At 38.0% G+C, this 22,586-nt stretch overlaps 1 protein-coding gene across 1 annotated transcript in view; it reads left to right on the plus strand.

Moving 5' to 3' along the window:
- CNTNAP5 (contactin associated protein like 5) overlaps window positions 1–22,586 on the plus strand; it is a 716,034-nt gene that overhangs the window by 409,525 nt on the left and 283,923 nt on the right. Inside the window, exons 9-10 of the mRNA XM_006920991.1 lie at window positions 5,197–5,346; window positions 8,129–8,300. Coding sequence (XP_006921053.1) covers window positions 5,197–5,346; window positions 8,129–8,300 — 322 coding nt within the window. The remainder of the gene's footprint in view (window positions 1–5,196; window positions 5,347–8,128; window positions 8,301–22,586) is intronic.

Below are 22,586 nucleotides of genomic sequence, written 5' to 3' on the forward strand. Positions count from 1 at the left end.
TACTGACATAAGCTATAACATGAGTGAACTCTAAAAACATTATGCTAAGCAAAAGAAACCAGTCCTAAAAGGGAACATATGTGTAGTTTCATTTATATAAAGTGCCAAGAATAGGCAAATCTATGGAGGCAAAAAGTAGATTATTGGTTGACTAGAGCTGGAGGTAGGGGGATGATAGCTACATATTACTGCATTTCTTTGGGGGGTTATAAAATGTTTTAAAATTAATTGAGTTAATGGTTGCCTAACTTTGTGAATATACTAAAAATCAAAAATTGTGCATTAAATTGCACAGATGTATGCTACGTGAATTTTAACTCATTAAAGCAGTTTGAAAATATTAATTAATTAAAGAAAAGTTGAATTCAACAGCAGAAAATAGAACTTTGTAGAGGTAATTGCACATCAAAGTGATTCCTGGAGGCAGGCGGTGTTGGCTTTAGATGTGTGGAGAGGAGTTCAGCCTGAGTGCCCTACACTTCTGTTGAATTCTGACTCTGCCTTGGAGTAACCGAATAACCCTGAGCAGCCTCTCCACCTTTCTGTTGCAGCTCTATAACATGAGGACAATAAAACTCGGCCTACAAGGCAATTGTGAGAATTGGGAATTATATATTTAAAGTGCCTGGCACACTGTAGATATTCAATACCCGTAGCGTGTATTATTAGCTATTTTTACAATTGGGCTGTGTTTCAAAAGATCATTTGTAAGTTCAGTTGCAATGAGAAAAACTGTCTTTTTTTTTAAAGCCTGGGTTTGATTCCTAAGCAAGCACAGAGCAGCCTATTTCTTTAACCAACTCTGTAAGGGACCTTAATACAAATGCCTTTAGATAGATTCTGGGTTCTGGGAGCAGCTACTTTAAGCAATGAGAGCAAGTAGAAAAGAATGAAAACTTTTCCTATAAAGTATATTTTTATACTTTAAAAAAAATATAAAAGTATATTTTTAGAAACTATAAAAGTATATTTTTAGAAACTGAAAATTCCAATACTCTGTATAAAGAAAAAAAAAATCTGTGATTCTATCATTCAATGTCACTCCAGTATTTTCTCTTTCTAGCAATTTTTAACAAAATGCGAACAATGCTACATATACTATTTACCCAGAGTCTTTCACTTATTAGGATATAATGATTTTTAATGACTTGGACATTATGATTTTTAATGACTATATTATATACCATGGTATTAAATATACCATATTTGATTTATCCAATCTACTATTATTGGAAATACTAGTAGTTGTGATATTTTGCTATTATAAATAATAATGTAATGACCTTGTCACCATAAATCTTGGATATAGCTCTGTTACTATTTTAGAATTAATTCTTCAGAATAAAATTCATGAAAAATGATCTATGGCACTTTTAGAGTTTTGAAACTTAGTGGTATATTGCCTTCCAGAAAGAATGTACAAACTTATGCTATCACCAGAAATGTATAAAATTTCCTGCTAATGTCCACTAATATTGAGAATAACTTGTTTTTATTCTTTGCCAGTCTGGGAGATAGGAGATGACAGATATTATTTGACATCAATTTAAAGTTCAGAAGTTTTATGGTTGTCATCATCCAACAGAATCCAAGTCCCACCTTTTATGCCTCCTAAATCTTGTAAGTGCTTAGCACTACAAAGTAGCCCTAAATAGCCTGTTCTTCTATCCCTCAGGGGCTTTGCCCCATCAAGATGTTTTGGACTTCACAGTATTGTTTTCCTGTTCTCTACATTGAAAACTTGTTTTTTTTTTGTTTTTGTTTTTGTTTTTTAGAGTTACTTATCTGAGGGAAGTTTTGGGAGAAAAGCAAACTGATAAAATTGATTTTCCCTATTTTTTGAATATTTAAAAGCACTTAAAACTGTATCTTCAAAAGAATGTTCTTGAAAACTAAACCTTTAAGAACCTCTAGGGGTATTATTTTGGATGGATTAGCGGAATTGAGTAGAAAGCAGGTTTTCAGAGGAAATATACCACTTTCTTTGCCTTGGGATTTATTCCCAGGTCACCTCTTCTAAACTAGTCTTATTTCTCCTAGCCTCTTTCCTTCTTCTGAAACCTCTAATGGAATAGTTCCCGGCCCAGACGCACAATTTAATCTCTAGGGACGCTTGAAACGCCCTAGGCCTGGGATTAGCCCAGCAATCTGCTTTAATTATCCTGATGTCGGGCCCAGGCCTGTCTTTTCAAAAGCTCCCAGGTGATCCCTCTATGTGGTCAATATCAAGAACTACTGTTAAGTAATTCTCCCCTAAAGAGCGAAAATTCACACAGGCTCTCCTGCGGGGATTAGGCACAATGCAGGAAAAGAGCAAAAGATATCAAATCAGATGGAAAAGCAGATCAAAAAGAAAAAACAGACAACAAGGGAACCCCTCATTATTGATGATTTTAAGGACAGAAATATGGATAGTGATGTGAGAGGAGAAGAGACTCATTCACAAGACTAGCTAATGCTCTGGCCCTGCCCACTCATGCTGAGAACTCTTCTCTCAGGCCATTTTCATCTGTAAAATAACTAGAGAGCGCATATCTAATTAGATAGGATACACCCTGTGGCCTCTGTGTGACTTTCTTCTCTGTGGTACCTGATATCCACCTTAAGGACTATTTACACCCTATATGTTGAATTCTAGTGACTTCTAGCCCAGTCTATAGTCAGTCTTCAAATGTAGTCAGTGTCATATGTTATGCAGATGTATTTAATGTACTATGCTAAAGAAAGTAAAAGAAGTGAAGACCTGCAGCTGGCTATATTCTCCAATTGTTCTTGAAATGTCCATCACTAGGAAACACCTGACAGAGCCTCTATCTTATTAGAATCCCTGTGGTAAAAACCCAGACTCTGGCCTTTGGGAGAAGATAGGGCAGCCACTCTGAGCAGCTTCCTTTCCGGGTTCTCTCCTCCACCCCAAGCAGATGTCCAGGGATACAGGGGAGACTGACTGAAAGGGAGCTAGCTGCAAATGCAAGGGGCACCCTTCCGTCTGGGTTGTTCTGAGCAGATAGGGCATTGCTGCCCAGTGGCATGCATCTGGGCCACATCCTGATGCTCTGCTCCACCTGGGCAGTGCCTCCAGCCTTCCCTGCTCAGGGGCACATGAACTTCTGAGGAGCCCTGCAAACATCTGCTTCGATTTCGAATGCATTCTTCCCAGCTGTTTTCTCAGAAACTGTTCCAGGAGGCTCTAACAAGTCTGATCTCTTTTACCTCTAGAAATAGCTCTTAATACATTACTTACTGTCCATTTTCACTGTATTCATTGGTCTGAGACCCTTATCATTCTGTCTACTGGAGTTGTACAAGCAGTAGGCCCCACTGGTTCTGCTTTCAGCCTTGTCCCCTCCCAGCTCCCAACATCTGCCTCTGCCACCAGTCTGAATATGTTCCTCCAGCTGGGTCATTCCCATGCTAAAGTCACCTCAAAGACTTCCATGTTCTAAAGCACTGATATTCATTCCTGGCTGAACAGGGAGCTTTCTGAAAATGCAAATGCCTAGAGCCCCATCCCCAGAGATTCTGATACAGTTGACCTGGGTAAAGTGCCCTCCAGAATCATGTGTCAAAGGTCATCATTGATATCTCTTCCTTAGTCAGCCTTTTCCCCCGGGTAAGTGGATCCTCTTCTCACCTACCTTCCTAGTCTCTCCTGTTTCTCACTGCAAACCTTTGCTTCTTTGTACAGGTTCTCTATCTCCTGGAACTCTTGTTCTTGGAGTTAAAAACTCTTGCTCATTTTTCAAAACTTTCCTAAACTGTCACCATTTCTTCTGTGAAGCTTTTCAGGATCCTCATATGGAATGAATTAGGCCTTCTGTCTTTTCTACCCTCCACATTTACTGTTCCTCCCAGAATTACAAGTGTTGTTGTTTGCCTGCTTCACTGTCTATCCCACTAGCCTGAAATACACAAAGAACAGAATTTTAATCCACTTTACATATGTCTCTTCCACTTAACTATAGCCTACCCCAGGATAGAGACCTCGTGATATTAATGCCCATACACCCTAGTGTGGGTACCATCTTTAGTTACTGTTCTGTCCATTTGTTTTAGCAAATATTGTCTACTTATGATGTGACATGAACTGTTCTACATACTCTGCTGTGTTAGCTGGTGTAATTCTTCCAATAGCCTGTAAGTATAATCATTGTCCCCATTTTGCATGTGAGGAAACTGAGGCAATAAAAAGGAAGACAACTGAACACATAGCAGAATAGAATATATGTCTATTGAGTACAAAAATGTATGGCTCTCTGCTATTGTCACAGACAAATCTTTGTGATTGGACTGGTTAATAGGCACTAAAAGAGCCTTCACAAATGATAAACTTTTGAAGGAAATAGTTTATACCCATGTGACCAATTCCCAATATAGATTTCTCAATAAGGTAGGCCAGCAGTATAGTGTGCAACAAAGACATCTGGGGCAAAAAAGGAGAGGGGAATTAACTTTTAATAAGCACCCACTATGCCCCCACCTGCCCTAGGCACTTCCCTGCCTAATCTGAACTGATCCCATGAACTATGATACAGACTAGAAATTCTGATAATACAGGTGATAAAACCAGAGATCAGTGAAGGCAGGTCATTCAGCCAGTGTCACATAAAAAGTTACGGAAAAGGTTGAAATTGAACAAATCTGTTATCTCTCTCCAACAGGAGACTGCCTCCGCTGGCATGACTGGACTCTAGCTTTCCTCTTCTACTTTTGCTTTCAAAAATAGTTAATTTTTTTTGCTAAAATAAAGATATAAGCCAGTAGTGGAAAAATGTGAGAAAACTAAAATTGCCTGTAATCTCACAACCCAGAGATAAACCACCAGGAACATTCTGAGGGGTTTTTCTTATCAGCCTTTTACTCTGCATTTATATTGCAACAATAGGGTAATTAATATGTTACCTACCTTGGGTTGCAGCAGACATCCAAATCTGTGTTTTGCCCTTTTGTTTTTAAATCAAACATCTAAAGTTGTTCAGCCACTTTAAAAACAAGAAAAAAAATAGAAGTAAATGGTAAAAGAGAAAGAAAAATGACTTTTATGAAGCATCTGGATGTTTGTTTTAAGCAAAGTGATGAGCAGGGACCATTCTGAGAATACACAAGGACCACAGTAGGCAAGGAAAATGAGCTCTATTCTCCCCAAACTTCCCCAATCAATCACCCCTATGTCTGCTCTTCCTGTTTCTTTTTCAGGCAGCAACTTGAATGACGGCTTGTGGCATTCAGTCAGCATCAACGCTAGACGGAACCGCATCACTCTCACCCTGGATAATGATGCAGCATCCCCGACTCAGGACACCACCCGGATACAGATTTATTCTGGAAATAGCTACTACTTTGGAGGTAAATTTCCCAACTATTGAGGTTAAAAATAAAGGAGGGAGAAAGAATGCAGTGGACAATTATTTCACTCTGATGATTCTTTCTTTGTCAATTAGACCATTCTGTGAATACACACACACACACACACACACACACACACACAGGCGCCTACCCCCAAGCCCAAAATAATGAGAAGCAAACTCTTTCACAGCTGTGCAGATATAAATTTATCTAGGTCAGTACTGAGGAAAAAAAGAGAACTCAAGCTATAAGAGCTGGTGTTACATAATGTGTCCAAAGGAGATTTTTATAGTCCTGCCAAGCTCTGTGATCACATTCAAAAGGAGAAACTCAGCTGAAAACTTTGAGAAGGTACCAACAGTCAGCAGTGCCGAAAAAGGGAAATATCCAGGTGGGAAGGAACAGCCAACACACTCACCCATCTAGGCCACTTCTCTGCAGCTTCCTGTCTCAATCTCTCAACCTTTTCTTCCCCACATTCCTGGAGGCCATGCCCATGAGTGCAGCAGCTAAAAACAAGGAAGACCTAAAAGGCCCATGAGCTTGTAGCTCCACTTGGTGCAGCCAGTACAGATCCTGTCCTCTCCAATACCGGGCAAACCCTGGGAACCATTCCTAAGATGAAAATATGTCAAACTGGTACAGATGAAAAACAAATGAGTAGGCATCTACTGCATTTTTATAGATGAATATATATTGTATTTAGTTTTTTAAGGTGTTTCTTTCATTAAAATATTAGTATCTAATTTCTTAGTCAGTTGTTTATATTTTAGAAATAATTTCTAAAGAGTAATTAATCTCAATGCTGTCTGACCTTGGGCAAGACATGTATGGCCCCTAAACTTCTGTACTTAGTCCATGGGAAAACAAATCAGAACTGCTAGAAGAGGTCAGTGAGATCAAGGTATGCATGTATAGCACAGGGCTTCCTACCTGGCAGGGAATGAACAAATTGTCTTCAACTTGTCTAAATATAAGCATGGACTGTACCTGGTCTATAGTTTTCAATTCTTTCTCCATATGGAAATGGAAGAGAAGATTTCTGTAAAATTATAAAGTGTAGTTTCTTTAATAGAATTTACAAATCAATTCTCTCAGGGCAGTGACATGTGGTTAAGCTTTGAACTACAAAAGGAACTTTGTACAGATGCAGTATACATATTGGGGTGTCCTTAGATGGAAGTAGTGTGGAACAGTACACTTGTGGTTTGATTTTAGGGTCTCAGGATAGGCATCTGTCCTTCATTCCAAATCTTCTCCATGTGTGCATGGATAACAAATTCTTATAAGGGAATTCTTCCATTCTCTGTAAATGTTTTATGTGTCTTATCTCATTTAATTAATGCAGTAACTTTGTGAGATAGCCCCATTTTACAGTAAGTAAGACTGGCATTTGCTGATGAAAAGAATTGTGAGTAGTAGAATGAGGATTCACCCCAGGATCTGTGTTCTCCACAGCCCTCTAGCAACAGCAAAGTGATGCCAACTAATATAGCATAAAGGCTGTGGAAGGAAGGTCTTAGGGCCCCAAGATACATCTCACAGACTGTCATTTTGCACCATATGCAATGTTTCCAAAAGAGAGAGAAAAGCAATCTTGTATTTATTTTTATGAATGCCTCAAAATCAAAATGCCCTCCCCCACCCTGGTCAAAGAAGTGTCCTTAGAGGTGAGTCTTAAGGACACTGGGCTCCAGAGATGAAGATTTATCTGTGATTGGAGCAATGCTTAAACAAATGCCCCACACATAGATTGTAAACTTAAGGAAGGTTAAAAATGAGTTTGAGTAATAATAGCCAACTTACATAAATTTTCTCTACAGCTTCAATTAGAAGCCGTAACATTTCTCTTCATTTTATAATGTGTGTGCCTGTGAGCTGTTAACCAGCTGCCGGGCTTCAGCCCAGCAATGACTATCTATTAGAAAAGGCTGAAATAATTCCCAATTATTTATAGGTTATTGCCATGTATTCAAGCTTGCATTCCCATATGGTCTGTACCTATTAAAACAATTGAGATGAAGTTTATAGAGAGCCCAAGCTCTCATACCTATGTTGCTCAATGTCTGCCTCAATGAGAAGTAGATATAACCTGGTTATAAGCTATGCTAAATACATATGGTGCATTATTTTTAGAAGAACACCCTTTAAAAAGGTATGGTATTACCTTTCCATGTGTGCTATTTCAACCTCATAACTATGTGCATTTAAACTCTTAGTTCCTTTAGCATCTGGACTTGGTTTGCACATTGCATTAAAATTCCAGTTACGTTTCTACACGTACCTTTGTCGGGAACTAAGCCTGTTAATGCTAACAATTAACCAGATAATTACTCTGCTGTCATCCTTACCCAAAGCCTAATTTCCTTTGAAAGTGTAATTCAAAATTGAATTGTGCATTTAAAAGTGTGTTTCAAGACAGAACTGACATTTCCAAGCAGTTATAACATGTTGCTTCCTTGGGAAGAGTGAAGCGTACCATGCGGAAGAATGGCACATAGCTTACTGAGAGGAAAAATGAAGTAAGAACAAGATACATGTAATAGCATTTGCATACCCTTTAACACTTTTGTTTTATGTTTTATACAGTGATTGAGTACGCCTATTTTGTACCCATTCTGTCCACTCTCTGAAAATGCTAGAATTTACAACAAAAATATGTGCACCACTCTGAATGAAAAAGCACCGCAGTAATTAGACCTCAAGGTCTTCCATCGATAGGTTGCCAAAGAAATGACTGATCATTTCAGAATTCTTCTTCATTTTTTTCTCTATCCCACAGGGTGCCCTGACAATCTCACCGCTTCCCAATGCTTAAATCCCATTAAGGCTTTCCAAGGCTGCATGAGGCTCATCTTTATTGATAACCAGCCCAAGGACCTCATTTCAGTTCAGCAAGGTTCCCTGGGGAATTTTAGTGATTTACACATTGATCTGTGTAGCATCAAAGACAGGTAATTATTGTCTCTTCTCGTCTGTTCTCCCACCCCCTTTCCAATCTCACTGTTCTGAATATGAGTTTCTTTAAGCAAAATTCAAATCCACTGACATTAGCCACATTAGACATAATTGAGTTGTCTAATGGAAAATATTTCTGAAAGGATTTCAGACCCAGAGAAAAATGGTTTAAATTAGTGGAGTCTCTCTTCACGTTGACTTGCAGGAAATGGGATATGCAAATTAAATCAAACTATAAATTTGTGAAAGGATTAAAATTTTGTGCATAAACACCATTTGATTACTTTGAACTTAAGAATAAAGCAAAAAAGAGAGAAATCACTTTTCTCTCCAACCCTTTCCTTCTTCACTGCAGTGGTATTCTCTCTAACTCAGGGGATGAGCATCAGCTTTGCAGGGAACCCTATACCAGAAGTTTGGGCAGTACCCAATGGTGCACAGAGACTCGAGATGACTAACTTTTCCTGTCACTACCCATGACCCATTTTTTTTTTTTTTTTGGCCCGGAAGAGACCAGATCCTGAACAGAGAGAATCAGCACTTTCTGCAACCTGCAAATCTAGCTAAAGCTCCATTTCTCTCTGTTTCTCTTGTGGTCTGGCTCCTCATTGTAAGTATCTAGATTCAAAGACACACTGCAGAAAATTAAAGAATTTTCAGCAAGGTTCTCCTTGTTCCCCATGTTTCTTCTCTGGTACTTACCTCCTTCATTTCTCTGGTTCTACTCATCTTGGCTAAAATGTCATTTATTAATCGAGTGAATAATATGTGTTAAGTGCTAGCCTATGTGTTGGTGAAATAGAGTCTTTACTCAAGTTTCGACAGAGAATAAATTAACTATTACAATGAAGTGCAAACTCCAAAAAGTCCACATTTATTTGTAGGACATATGGCAGCAGCAACTTAGGCTGGCCTAGAGAAAAAGTTTTTCAGAAAGTGGTGCTGAGCAAATTTTACAGGACAAAGAGACCTGACTGAGGGATGGAAGGTGTAGGTTTAGGATGAGTTGACAGAATGCAGCATGTGAAATGACATAGAAACTGGAGTCATCATGTTTGGACATCAATTTTTATTTTAAAATCGGTAGTATTTGGATACATTTTATAGTTGATGGTAATAGTTTAGTTGGCAACATTTATTTGGCTTAGTGGCATTTAAAATAATGGTATGTCTTATAATGATTAGTGTATTAGATCTAATAAAATATTGATCAATGGTCATAGTAGGTTACTGTGGTAGAGCACATGACATGAATATGGTTAGAGATGTGGACCAGTATTAATCATGAAGAACTTTGTGTGTCTGCAGACTTTGTCTTCATGCTCTAGGCAAGAATCAGAAAGGAAGGCAGTTAGATTCACCTAGTAGAAAAAATACACAGAAAATGCAAGAAAGATTGATTAAAGAGAACCAACTCAAAACTGAAGGTCACTGCCCTGGTCAAGGAGAACAATGAGAAATAGTGGGTTTCTCTACTGAGCGGCACAGAAATCAGCTATGCAGATCATTGTCTCCTCTAATACTTGGAATGACTGATGTAATTTGGAACTTTATGAGCATGTTTCTCTGTTAATTCCACTACATCATCAACAAATCACACAGACTTTCTGGCTCTTCTACTTTATCTATTTTTCTATTTGAAAAGCTTAACATGTGGGTAATAAAACATGTGCTTCATTAGAATGTTCTAGTTTAGAGACCTCAGAATAAAATATGCTACATGGAGTGGTTGCCATCTCTATAGTCTTTATTAATGATGAGGAGTAAGTATCTAACTCGTTCAGCCAGCACAGCCTTTGCAAAGTGTGGATCAATAGAGGGAACATTTATCAATAAGGATGGCCTACCATACCTTAATTTCTAATCAAGGAAGCTCTCATTTTCGATTACATGAAAGTCATTGCTATCTACACTGCATCATTACTTTTGTGTAATTGTACTCTGTATAATTGTATTACATACAATTGTGTTTTGGTTAATTATATAATTATAAGGGATTGTGCTTAGTTTGTGGGTAAATGGTGTGTTTTTTCTTGATTTACCAGACAGTGTCTCTAATAGAAGAGAAAACTGTGATAAAAGACATTGTTTAATTAATTATTTCTCGAACTCTCTAGTTTCCACGGGGAGAAGAGAAACCCAGATCTCCCTCTGAAACTCCTCCAACCCCCACCATAACCAAGTGATCTCCAGTAGTTTCTGGGGTGGATCCTCATAGATATACCACACATCAGTCTTCTCCATGACTCCCTTGGGCTTTGATCCCCACTTGTTCAGAGGAGCTGCCCCTCTGGGCAGCCAATCACCAATTAGGATAATGTCTATAAATTTGGCACCAATGTTGGGGTCATTGGATTCTCCTAAAGCATTATTCTCAGGGCCTGGATAGGATGAGAAAGCATGTGATGTACTTAGGGCATAGCATTTATGGTAGTCCTTATTTTCAAATTTATTCATGTACATGAACTTGGGAATAAATGCCTCCTTAATTGTGCAGGTCAGTTCCAGCATGTCTGTATCAGAATCATCAGAGGGGCTTGTTAAAACCCATATTGCTGGACACCAGCCTAGAGTTTCTGATATAACTGTGGTAAGCCATAAAATTTTCATTTTTACCAGATTCTTTGAGAACAACTGCCCTAAAGATTCTAATCCTGGAATCTATGGGATTGCATGGATTCTGTACAAAAGGGGTGCCGATGTGGAGAAGAGAGATGACTTCTTCTCTGGATGGGCCCCCAAGCAGCTGTCATCTTGATCAGGGTCTTACACATCCCTGAGAAGTCCCAGCAGCTCTGTCTCAATGCCCCGCTCCAAAGGAGTGTTAAATTCAGTCCAAGGGACACTGCGGAGTCAACTGAATTCCATCTCCCTCCAGACACCCCTGGTCTTTGTCATTCAGCTCTTCCCCTGCTTCTCATTACAAATAAAACCTTTGTGAATATAAATAAAGATCCTCAGATGTACTTGAGTGAAGGTATATTCTGGATGGAAGGGTCTTAGAAAAGCTACAGCTGCCAATAAATATGATTTGTCTTTATATTATTTTTGAAGACAGTTGACTTGCTGGCACCACTGAAAGGCACAGCTTAATCTTTTTTTTTCCAGACAAGCCTCACACCCTGTGTGTGGTGGGGTACCATTATAATGTAAGTGACTGTGCCCACCAAAAATTTGATACACACCTTCATAAAGATGGATAGAAACAGATTTCATCTGAGTTTTTATTGGTAGCAGCAAAAAGTTTCTGTTGTCCCCCATCTCATTGCCTGGATCTCTTTCTCATAGAATGGTGACATTGGGGAAGGTCCTTAGAGATTATTCAGCTCTGGTTTGCATAGAAGAAAATGGAAGTCATGCAGTATGGCAAAGCCAAGTATAGAAGTAGGGACTTTGTTTCTGCAGGCTTTGCTGGTGCATCCTATGGAGAACTTTTTGCTCTAATCCTCTCTAAAACTAAACAGTTTGTTTGTCCCAATGAGTGAATCACATGTAAAACACTGCTTTAAATTTCTTGTAGCCAACTAAGTTATAAAATGTAGCTTTTCACTCCATAACCACTTCTCTTTCTCTCAACTCATTCTTTTAAGGGAAACATCTGCTAAATTCTTTGGTCAAGATTTTACCTTCTAGGTTCAGATTTTAGAGCGTTGTAAATACTGAGAATGGGGAAGCATTATGTTGGATGACCTCCCATAAACAGATTCATGCTGAAAACTCACTCTGTGTGTGGGAACTTGTTAAAAACAGTATGTTATATAAAAAGATTACATTGCAGTATAATGCATATGTTTTAGTTCTTCTCTAAAATTGAAAACCTTTACATTGGGTGCCAGAAAAGTTATTGTAAGGACAATGCCCACACAATCTAAGCTTCTAACTCTAAAGTGAGAAATGCAACAATATGGTGTTCTCTCTTAAGTTGTGGAATGGGGCCAAAATCAAAAACAAGAGCACTTCTGCTGTTTTTATTTATTATTTTTAGTCTATTTTATGGAGGAAAAGGAAAGGTTATATTTTATGTAATGGTTACTGAATAAACATTTTACAAATGTTAATTCACTTAATTCTTTCCACAGTCCTGCAAGATCCTCAAAATTGTTCTCAAAGCCTGACTCTCAGACCAGTAGTATCAACATCACCTGGCAACTTCTTAGAAATGCATATTCTCAGACCCCGATCCATACCTATGGAATCAGAACATTGGGAAAGAGGAGCCTTATGAGTTTTAACAAGTCTCCAGGTGATTCTGATGCACACTCAGATTGGAGAGCCATCAGGTCACTCCATTATTTTGATATCACAGATAAGGCCAGGGATGCTCATGGAAGTTCAGTAAATGCCTCAGGTTACATGATTAGTGTTCGGTGGGGTTAGAATTCAAATCCAGAAGTTGCTGATTTATCTATTCATATAAATATGGGTGGCTTATTGCTTGAAATCACTAGAGTAGCCAGGAAAGGTCAAGGGAGTATCACTGAGAAAGAGATTTCAAGAACTGGAAGACTAGGCTGGGTTTAGGGAAGTCAAGACGGGGTATTCCAGGTGAAGTGGAGAGCGTCAGGCTGGGACTGAGAAGGGGTGGGGTGCTGAACATCTGCGTGCATGAATGGGAAAGGCTCCATTGATAACAGCAGGTAAAAGAGAACTTAGAGACAATGCCATAGGGAACTTGGTAGCATATAACAACCTTGTGAAGTAGGTAATATTATTAACTTCATTTTATAGAATGAGATGATTAGGGCACAGTAGCACTAAGTAACTTATCCAAGGTCACACAGAAAGTATGCAGCCTAGCCTGGCTACAAACCATGGAACCTGGTTGAAGAGAGATTATACCTGTCTTTGCACTGTATGTAATACCTCTAACTTTGCAGTTGGGAGCTTCCTACATTGTTCAGCAAGATTGTGAAACAGGAAAATGATGGGTTTTCATCTTTTGTTCATACCACAAAGCAGTTTGTATTAATACAGGACGAGAAGGGATAGGGGCTGCATTTTATGGACCACCACAGATGATGGTTATCATCCATGTGGCTATTGTTACAATCATGTGACAAGCCCACTGAGAGAGACTCAAAGAGAGCTAAAGTCTCCACCAAGAGATCACCTTTATCTATTCTTTGGGCTGATTAGGGAATAGAGGAGTCTTAGAATGAGCTTGGAAGGATTATCTTGAGGAGGTAGATTTTAAGCTGATTTTGTAAGGGTCCTCCATCTGGAACTGCCCAGGAAAAATTACTGATTATCTGTCTGTGTCTTAAATGAGGACTACTCCATACCATCTACCTCATATCTCTTCAAACGTCAGTACAGAATAGGGACTTTGGTGGAAGTTGAAACCTGGATTTGATCTGAATAAGTAACTTTGGATAGGTGCATCTATATTCTGTAATCAATTTCATTTCTCTGATCACTTGTTTTCACAAGAGAAGTGGGTCATTACTTGCTGTGAAGTGGTAGTTCTCTACCTGTGCATAAGAAAGAGCATCAAGGTACATTTGATTCATACAAAATATAGAGCGCCAACAAAGCCAATGGTGGCACTTCTTTCTGTCTAGTCAGAAGATGGTGAGATTCTTCCTCAATAATTTGTAATCTGAAATTTCGATGCTGAAAACAAAGCCAGAACAATAAGCTGGGTGAATTATCACAAGCACTTCTGAAGATGAAGGATTCATTTCAGGAGCTATAGTTACAAGGTTGAGGTGAGTTATGCATGTTCAGATAGCAGTGAGGAAATCAGTATTGCTTAGGTCATCTTTCCTGAGAAATAGTAGCTATGAAATTTGGATATTTCAGACCAGGGGTCCCCCAACCCAGGGTTGTGAACTGTTACTAGCCCATGGCTTGTTAGGAACTGGGTCACACAACGGGAGGTGAGGGGTATGAAAGCAAGCAAATCTTCAGCTGTATTTGTACCCACTTCCCAGAGCTAGCATCACCACTTTAGCTCCACCTTAGATCATCAGGCATTATCAGATTACTCTAGGAGCATAGGTCCCTGGTGCCAAAAAGATTGGAGACCACTGTTTTCGACAACATAGAAGCTAAGGAAAACTTCTGATCTTGATCAAAACGTGAAAAAAAAGTGTTTTATATTCTCAAGTCACTGTGAGAGTGCTTATATTTAACTCTCAAGTCACTGTGAGAGTGCTTATATTTAACTCTGTGGAAAACATGTATAATAATCAAAATATATTGATAATCAAATTAATAATAATCAAAAGACAGAGGTTCTTCCTTATTACTCCCTTTTCACAATCTATATCTCAATTTAGCCTTCACCCCACACCCTAAAAAGGACCTTCCATCTATTTTTCACATTCTCCAAAAAGTCTTCCTTTATACATGATCAATGTCACATTTGGTTTTTCGTCATCTACACTGATGTCCACTGATTGGGCTGCTGAAGCAAAGCACTCATGGCCTTTTAACACTGTTTTTTTTCTATTCCAAAGTAATTCATTGGTGGCCCACTGGTAAGCACCATTTATAGACACAGCGGAAGAGAAAAAAGAGCTTAATTAGTTTTGAGTTGGGGAAAAGTAGGACCTTTAATAAAATGTCCTCACCTGTTTCTGCAGTGAAACCTAAATCAAAAATTAGCTCTATGTTATTTTTACCTTGAATTAAGATATCTCATAAGAAGCTCATAGAACTGGAATCTGGCTGCCTGGGTTTTACGGTGACTGGACTTCTGAATACTTGGACCCAACTGCTCCCTGTATCACATGTTTGGTCAGAAGCATAACATACCATTCACTTCACCTCTCAAAAATCCAAAAGGAATACCGGGCTCCCTGACTAGCAGGTGAGGAAACTGATGGTAATGTAAGTTTAATAATTGCCCTCAAAACAAAATTAAACTCAAGTTTTTGAGTTTGTGAAATCCCTGATGTTTACATTTTTGCACAATTTTGGACACAACTAATCACTTAACCTGTTCATATTGTAGCTCTCTCAGTTGTCAAAGGGGGTGATGCACACATTCATCACTAAAGGTGTAAAACAAGAGTGAGGTGCTGTTATCACTGCCTTCTCTTGGAGTTTGTAGCAAGTATTGACTAAACAGGGAGATGAAAGCTCTGAAAGTTGACAGCAAGAGGGACATAAATGGATGGAACTTTATGCATCTCAGCAGCCCAGATAGAAAACCTAGACACAGGCAGAAAAGGATGACACTCTTCTGAATAATTTACCTACATACATAACCTATTTTATTTTTCAGACAAATGATTAATGTTTTCTCTTGGTTCAAGTTACAGATTTGAAATCTTCCCTCCAACTTTAGCTTTATCTTAAAAAGATCTTTTCAACATGATTTACTAGGCCAACTACAGGACCCTTCTCTCCTAAAACCAGGATATACTGTGGACTAAGCAGTGGATGTCTCGACACCTTGAAAAGACAAAGGCAGACAAATGAACCTAGAGCAGATGGCTACGTGAAACAACTTTAGCATATCAAACTCACAGTCTCTAGACTCGTGTGATGCCCAGTGGATCCAGGACACCACTAACTCTATTCTGAACGATGTTATTATCACCTTGCTACCTGCTTTCTCCCATGCCAAAAAAACATTGTTTTTATTATAATAATTAGGTAATGGGCTATCCCTGCTTTAAATATGAAAATAATCTCAGGTGTAGTTCTTAAGCAATTTGAGCTTTGTAAATTAGGTCAAATTATTTTACTGAGAATTACAAAAACTTACATTCTGAAATGAAAATTATATGCATCAACATCAGCACGTGTATGCACATAGGTGTGTAGGTACACACAGCACACACGATATGACACTATCCAGTGAGTCCTAATGCAGTTCCTGTTTCTCTTGCTGATAGACAGCCCTGTGCTCTGCTAATCTTCCTGTGAGTCAACAACTCACCCAACAGCTTTTTCTAAGTGCCTACTGTGTGCCAGAACATTTCTTTGTCCTGGGACCTAGGAGCGAGAAGACAGAATTGCCGTTTTTCCTCTGCTTTGGTCTTTCTCATGTCCTTGGATCCAGAGTCTGGTTTTTTGTTTGTTTGTTTTTTGTTTTTTTCTATCACAGGTCATTCATTCATTCATTCATTCATTCATTCATCTGTCTCTTGTATTTGGAACATCTCTGCTGTGCCAGGTGCTGGTAGGGGCTGAAAATGTAGTTGAGTGCTGAACACTGCACATTATCATTGACTTCAGAAAGCTCCATGGTGAGACACAGATTTTGACCAAATAATGATAGAAATAGACACATAAGTTCCCAAATACTGGCATGAAGCAAATAAACAATACAAGGAGAGCAAGGTATTGAGAGCATCCAAGAAAGAGATGTGTCCTCATTCTTTGCTAAAGTAACTATTCTGAGGTCACTGCCAATCTTGAGTCAGGGAATTTCTCAGGGAATTGCACTTTCCAATGCTTCCTACAAATTCTCTGGCTGGTGATTCTGAGCTCAACTTCCTACCGGTGTGTCCTCTGCTGACATCACTGTCTGCTGTGTGGGCTAAAAGGATAAGGCAAAAATTCTGCTTTCTTTAGTGAGAAGAGACTTTCTCACTGAGATTTCAGCTAAAAAATTCCCCACACTTTCCCAAAACATGAGTGTGTTGGGAATTTTTGTATTTGCCATTAATAACATTCCCTTTTTAAATGTCCTCTGCCCCATTATCCTAGTTTTATGGGCAAAGAGTTTACTTCTAATAATACATTCCTAATATTATATAGCCTACAACTACACTTAGCAAAATAGAGAGGACAAATGTTCATGTCTTATGTCTGCCCACCCAAAATCAACACCAGTGTAAAGGTGAGAATGATATTTCAGTTGGCACTTTGGTAAATCCTGAGCTTCTGAAAGTGACAGTAGGAATATACATTATAAAGGTCATTCCAATTATTACACTTACTTATGTTAAGCAGCTGCAACCTTGGAGTTTAAGTGAGAAGACCCACATGCTGCAAGGAGAATGAGAAAATGTGGTTGGCAGGGACTTGAGCAAATAGTAATGAGCGTAATACAAATTACTGTTGTTTCCAGTGATATGAAATAATTCTTCAACATTTGAGATATTTGAGAAGTACAAGAAAACCAAGCCTTGGTACAGAGCAGGGCACCTCCTCACAACTTTGAAAGCCTAGGATTCCATGATAGAATTTCTTTGAATCCACATTTTGCACAATCCTACAGGGAGACAGAAGAATAGGCTCTTAGGATGAGCTCCTGACTGTATTAAAATTTTCATTTGTAACCACTTTATTCTCCACATCATTGTGAATTTATAACACAACTTTTCTTGATAGAATTATACTAAATGTAAAATCACTTTTTAGATTGGGAAATAAAATAGCTGAGAACTATTCTCTTAGTGACAATTTGCCTCATACATCTTTTCCACTTCCCAAAATATATATTTTATTACAATTCTAGCTATGGTGAAATTTCAGTTTCTGCACATGCATTTAATATGCCCTCCAGTGCATAATGGAGCCTGAGGCATTAAATTCAAGAATCCAAATCCTCCAGTTTGCCTTTAGAAGTCTCTCATGACCTTGTCTCTTCTGTCCTATTCACCTTTATTATTCATCTTTATCTCCTACTATATTAATTTATCATTCTGTCTATATGCATTTACTGAGCATCTGCTATGTTTCAGAATATATATATTCTCTGTGTTTAAGATGCTCTAGAGCAGGCGAGACAGACAAGAGACCAGACACCGTACACAGAGGAGATTAAGTCACTGAGAGGCAGGAAGCTACATCTGAGCTACATTTGACAGACAGGCAGACCTGAGAGTAGGAGTGGGAAAGTTATTCCTCAAGCAGACCACAGCCTGCCCCAGGGTGACCAGTCTCATCTCAGCCTTCAGCACTTGCTACTATTTCACTGTTTGTAGTTCTCTTCCCATTTTTTCTTTACCCCAATTCTACCCATCTTTCAAAGTTTGGTTTATGTCCTAGCTACTTTTTGAACTCTCTTGACTGTTTCTGATGTTCACAATTATCTTTCCTTATTTGAATGTCTCTGGCAAATTCCTTCTCTATTTTATTTAGAGAAGGAATAACTTCCTTGACTGTTATCTACTTTATATCTGTATTTTGCCGTCCCAGAGAAAGTTATCGATGCCTATAGATGCATTTATTTGAGAGCACATGCTTTGCAATTATTTGTTGAATAATTTGAATCTTAATAGCATTTTCTATTTGTAGCTAGGGGTGAACTGCATGTAAAGCTTATAAAACTCAACACATTTTCTGGAATGAGATAAAGAATTGCCACAAGATAAAGAATTTGATAATATTTAATATTTTTACACATTTCAAACTTGGTTGACTGCTGTCCAAGATTTGGGAATTAAAGCCCTTCACCTCTTTCTCATCTTGAAAATTTCCAAATGTGGTTCACACCAAGTAACTCTCTGTTTGAATAGCAAGAGTGCCTAATAAAAGCAGCTGGTGCCAGCTGTCATCGTTCACATGGTGTTAAGTGCTCTTTCTGTAAGCACTAGCGAGCAAGAGTATTTTTATTTAGCAATGCCATCATAAAATTAGACAAGCAAACCATAGCAATGTATTTGAGCAATGTAGTCTATAAATATTGCAGTAGAAGGAAGCATACAAACACATTATTCTTATTATAATCTTGTGCTTTAAGAAAAAAATGGGGTAGCTCTGCAAGAGAAGGGAAGTCTGAGTAAAAGAAAACTCTGGAGAAGCATACAGAATATCTTTAGTGATTGTCAAAAGATGTCACCAGTCTCCTACTAATAGGATCTGGGGTGTGCACCCTCTGGATTCAGTGAGCTCTAAACAGGTCCTGAAGATTAATTTGGGAAAACTCGTGAAATTGTCATTGTTTACCCACTAGGAACAGAACAAAAACAATGCTGCTAAAAGGTGCCAATGTGTCTGTAACCGTGTCAGATGTGTATCTGAAAGTGAAATTATTGAAGAGAATAAAAGTTTCCCATGAGCCCAGAGAGCGACATTAGGATTATATATGATCCACTCTCTGTCACAGTCTTTATATTTCCTTTCTTTTTCAAAAGTGCCTGGCAGAGACTTAAACAACATTGATTTTATTCATTTGGCTAGGTCACATTCTCTAGTGTCTTCTAACCTAAAGAGCTATCTGCAACTTTTCCCAAATACCATCTAAAACCTCTTTGTTAAAAAAAAAAAAAAATCATATACAGAGGATGTATTTTTTAAAATTTTTTTCAAGAGGTTTTCCCTGATTGTTTCTACACTACACTTTAACCAGAGTCACCTACATTAGGTAGAACTCATCAATGGGCCAAGGGTCATGCTGGGGTTTTTCTCTACAAATTCAAATCTCTGGAGAGCTATAATAAAATGTTTAAAATAAACTATTTCCATTTTACAAATAAGGGGACTGAGATTTGTGGGTGTTAAGTTTTCCAAGATCATATAGCTAGTAAGTCTTTTCACGAGAAGTTAATGGGCCCCTGAACAATTCGAAAATAAAAGAAATAATGTTGTTTTTTGAAAGTTAAGCTCAATATCTAACAGGTCTTAATGGATTATCTTGAAGATACACATAACATCTATGCCAGGCTGGACTATGCCTGGAATAATGCTGACATTTCTAAAGAAAGAATGTGTCAAATAAAGTAGATTGGTAAGAGACCAAATCATAAATAATGAAAATCAAATAACTAAAGCTAATTATAGCTGAAGAACTAAATTGAGACCTGTTTATGATGGTATTACAAATCAGTACAGCCACTATGGGAAACAGTATGGAGGTTTCTCAAAAAATTAAAAATCAGTATACCTTCTGACCCAGCAATTATACTTCTAGGTATTTATCCAAAGAAAAACAAAACAATAATTCATAAAGATCTATGTACCCCTATGTTCATGGTAGCACAATTTATAATAGCCAAGATATGGAAGCAACCTAAATGCCCATTAACAGATTATTGGATAAAGAAGTTATGGTACTTAGATACAATTGAATATTACTCAGCCATTAAAAAAAAATGAAATCTTACTATTCACAACAACATGGATGGACCTAGAGGTTATCATGCTGAGCGAAATGAGTCAGACAGAGAAAGATAAATACCATATGATTTCACTTATATGTGGAATCTAAGGAATGAAAAGAAGAAACTAATCAAAAACAGACTCAGAGGACAAACTGGTGACAGCCAGAAGGGAAGGGGGTTGGAGGCTTGGAGAAAGGGGTGAAGGGTTAAAGAAGTACAAGTTAGTAGTTGATTCGTGGTCATGGGGATGGGGAGCACGACATAGGGAATGCAGTTAGCATTAATGGAGAGCCAGAGGAGAGAAAAAGCAATCAGGAGTATTGTTTTATAAACTATATAAATGTCTAACCAATGTACTGTATACTTGAAACTAATAATAACATTTAAAAAAGAAGAAACTTATTTCTCCAGTACAACACCAAATGGGAAGAGATAAAAAATAACATTAAAAGCACACCTTGCATTCCTGTTCTCCTGAGGTCAGAGCGTAGGACCACTGTGAATCTGAATATTTCTCTCTAGGAATAGACAAAGGCTATGAGGTTGTAATAGACATGTTTGCTTCAGTGATTCAAATACAAATTGGATTAGAGCCACACTGTCTAATAGAACATTGTACAATGATGGAAATGATCTCTTTCATGCTGTCTAATACCTAGTCACTAATGCCTATTGAGAACTTGAAATGTGAATATTATGAATGAGAAAGTAAAGTTTTAATTTAATTGCATTTAGTTGTTAACAATTTAGATTTAGGTAGGTACATGTATCTACCTAAATCTACCATAGTATCTACCATATTAGATAATGCAGGACTAGACACTGTACAAGCCAGTCCTCATAAAGCTGATCTTTTTCTCCTAGTTCAGCAACTTGGGGCTACACCAGGGGTAATTTTGAAGATCAGGTTTGGGCCTCAGAATTTTAGACATTGTGAATGGGTATAACGCCGCCTCTGGTAGCCTAGGCTGTGGAGAGATGTGGTTGCTATATTTCACAGTTTCCTTCTCCAAAGACATTCTCATCAGTAAAGAAAAGCTTATCAACATTTGCCTTAATTTCTCCTAAGATCCTGATGCACAAGTGTGTTGGTTAACTGTTTTAGTTCAAAATGTCAGAAAATTTATATTGTTTAAGAAGATGACTTCATTACATCCAAGTATTCTGCTGTATTTGTGGGCCGGTTCAAAATTATCTTCCAAATGAGGACATATATTGAGCAAATATGTACTTCTAATCTAATTATAGACCATCCATAAGGTTTTGGTTTTTATTTTTTAAAATAAGATAATCTTCGTTTTTATATCTCAAATGTCCTAATACATGCTAGAGTTATTGATAGATCTCCAAAAACTACCTGTCCAAATACAAGGAACTTGAGTAAGAAGGTACCCTGATGTGCCAACAAAACCTGTGTGAGTTCACTTACTAGTGTGGGTTTGGATCAGCCTGTCGAGGAGTTGTGGTATTACATCTAGAAATTCTGTCACTACCCTGTTCTGCTTTCAAGTTTTACTGAAAAACTTCTCGTATTTTGCAACCCCATAAAGCTTATCTAAAGGAAGAAGACATGTTTGTCAATTTGGTAGAAATTTCAGGCCCTTTATAAATCATAGCTTTCAATATAAATTCATAAATGGAATTTTAGTACACACCAGTCTCTTGTGAGGTTTGCCTGCATGAGTCACAATCTTGGTAACTAATAGTCCTGAAAAGCTGTCAAAATTGGATTTTAGGGCTTCTTAGATTGAGAAACCAATCCTTGGATCAAATGCTTCCCAAGATAAAGGCCTGCTAAGGGATCTTTGTTGTAGCTGGTTGACTTTACCCGAGTCTGTACAGGCACACGGACCGCAGATGTTAACATTTCACAATTTTTAACGCTATTGATGGGTTAAAAGTAATCTTAAGATTTAACCCCAACTCTATCGGATAGTATTTTCCAATTTTAGAATGCATAAACTCACTTGGAAAACTCCTTTTTTAAAATGCAGATTTTTGGACCCTATAATACTAGAGATTCTGATTAAGTCCATTTGAGATGGAGACTCGGAATCTTCATTTTATCAAACATCCAGGATGTCTGTTGATCCATCTTTCAGAAATACTTCAGCAGATTAAACAAATAAATTTTCTTATTGAGCTCATCGTAATATAGACTCATACAAATTTTCTCCACACAGTGGGAGACTACACGACTAATTCTGCCTAAAGTGATGGTATTCTGTGAAAAGTGGCTTCTTTGTTCAGATAAGTTTGAGAAATACTGGAGAAAGC

The sequence above is a fragment of the Pteropus alecto genome, unplaced genomic scaffold (assembly GCF_000325575.1).
Source record: "Pteropus alecto unplaced genomic scaffold, ASM32557v1 scaffold3, whole genome shotgun sequence".
Taxonomy (NCBI): Eukaryota; Metazoa; Chordata; class Mammalia; order Chiroptera; family Pteropodidae; genus Pteropus; species Pteropus alecto.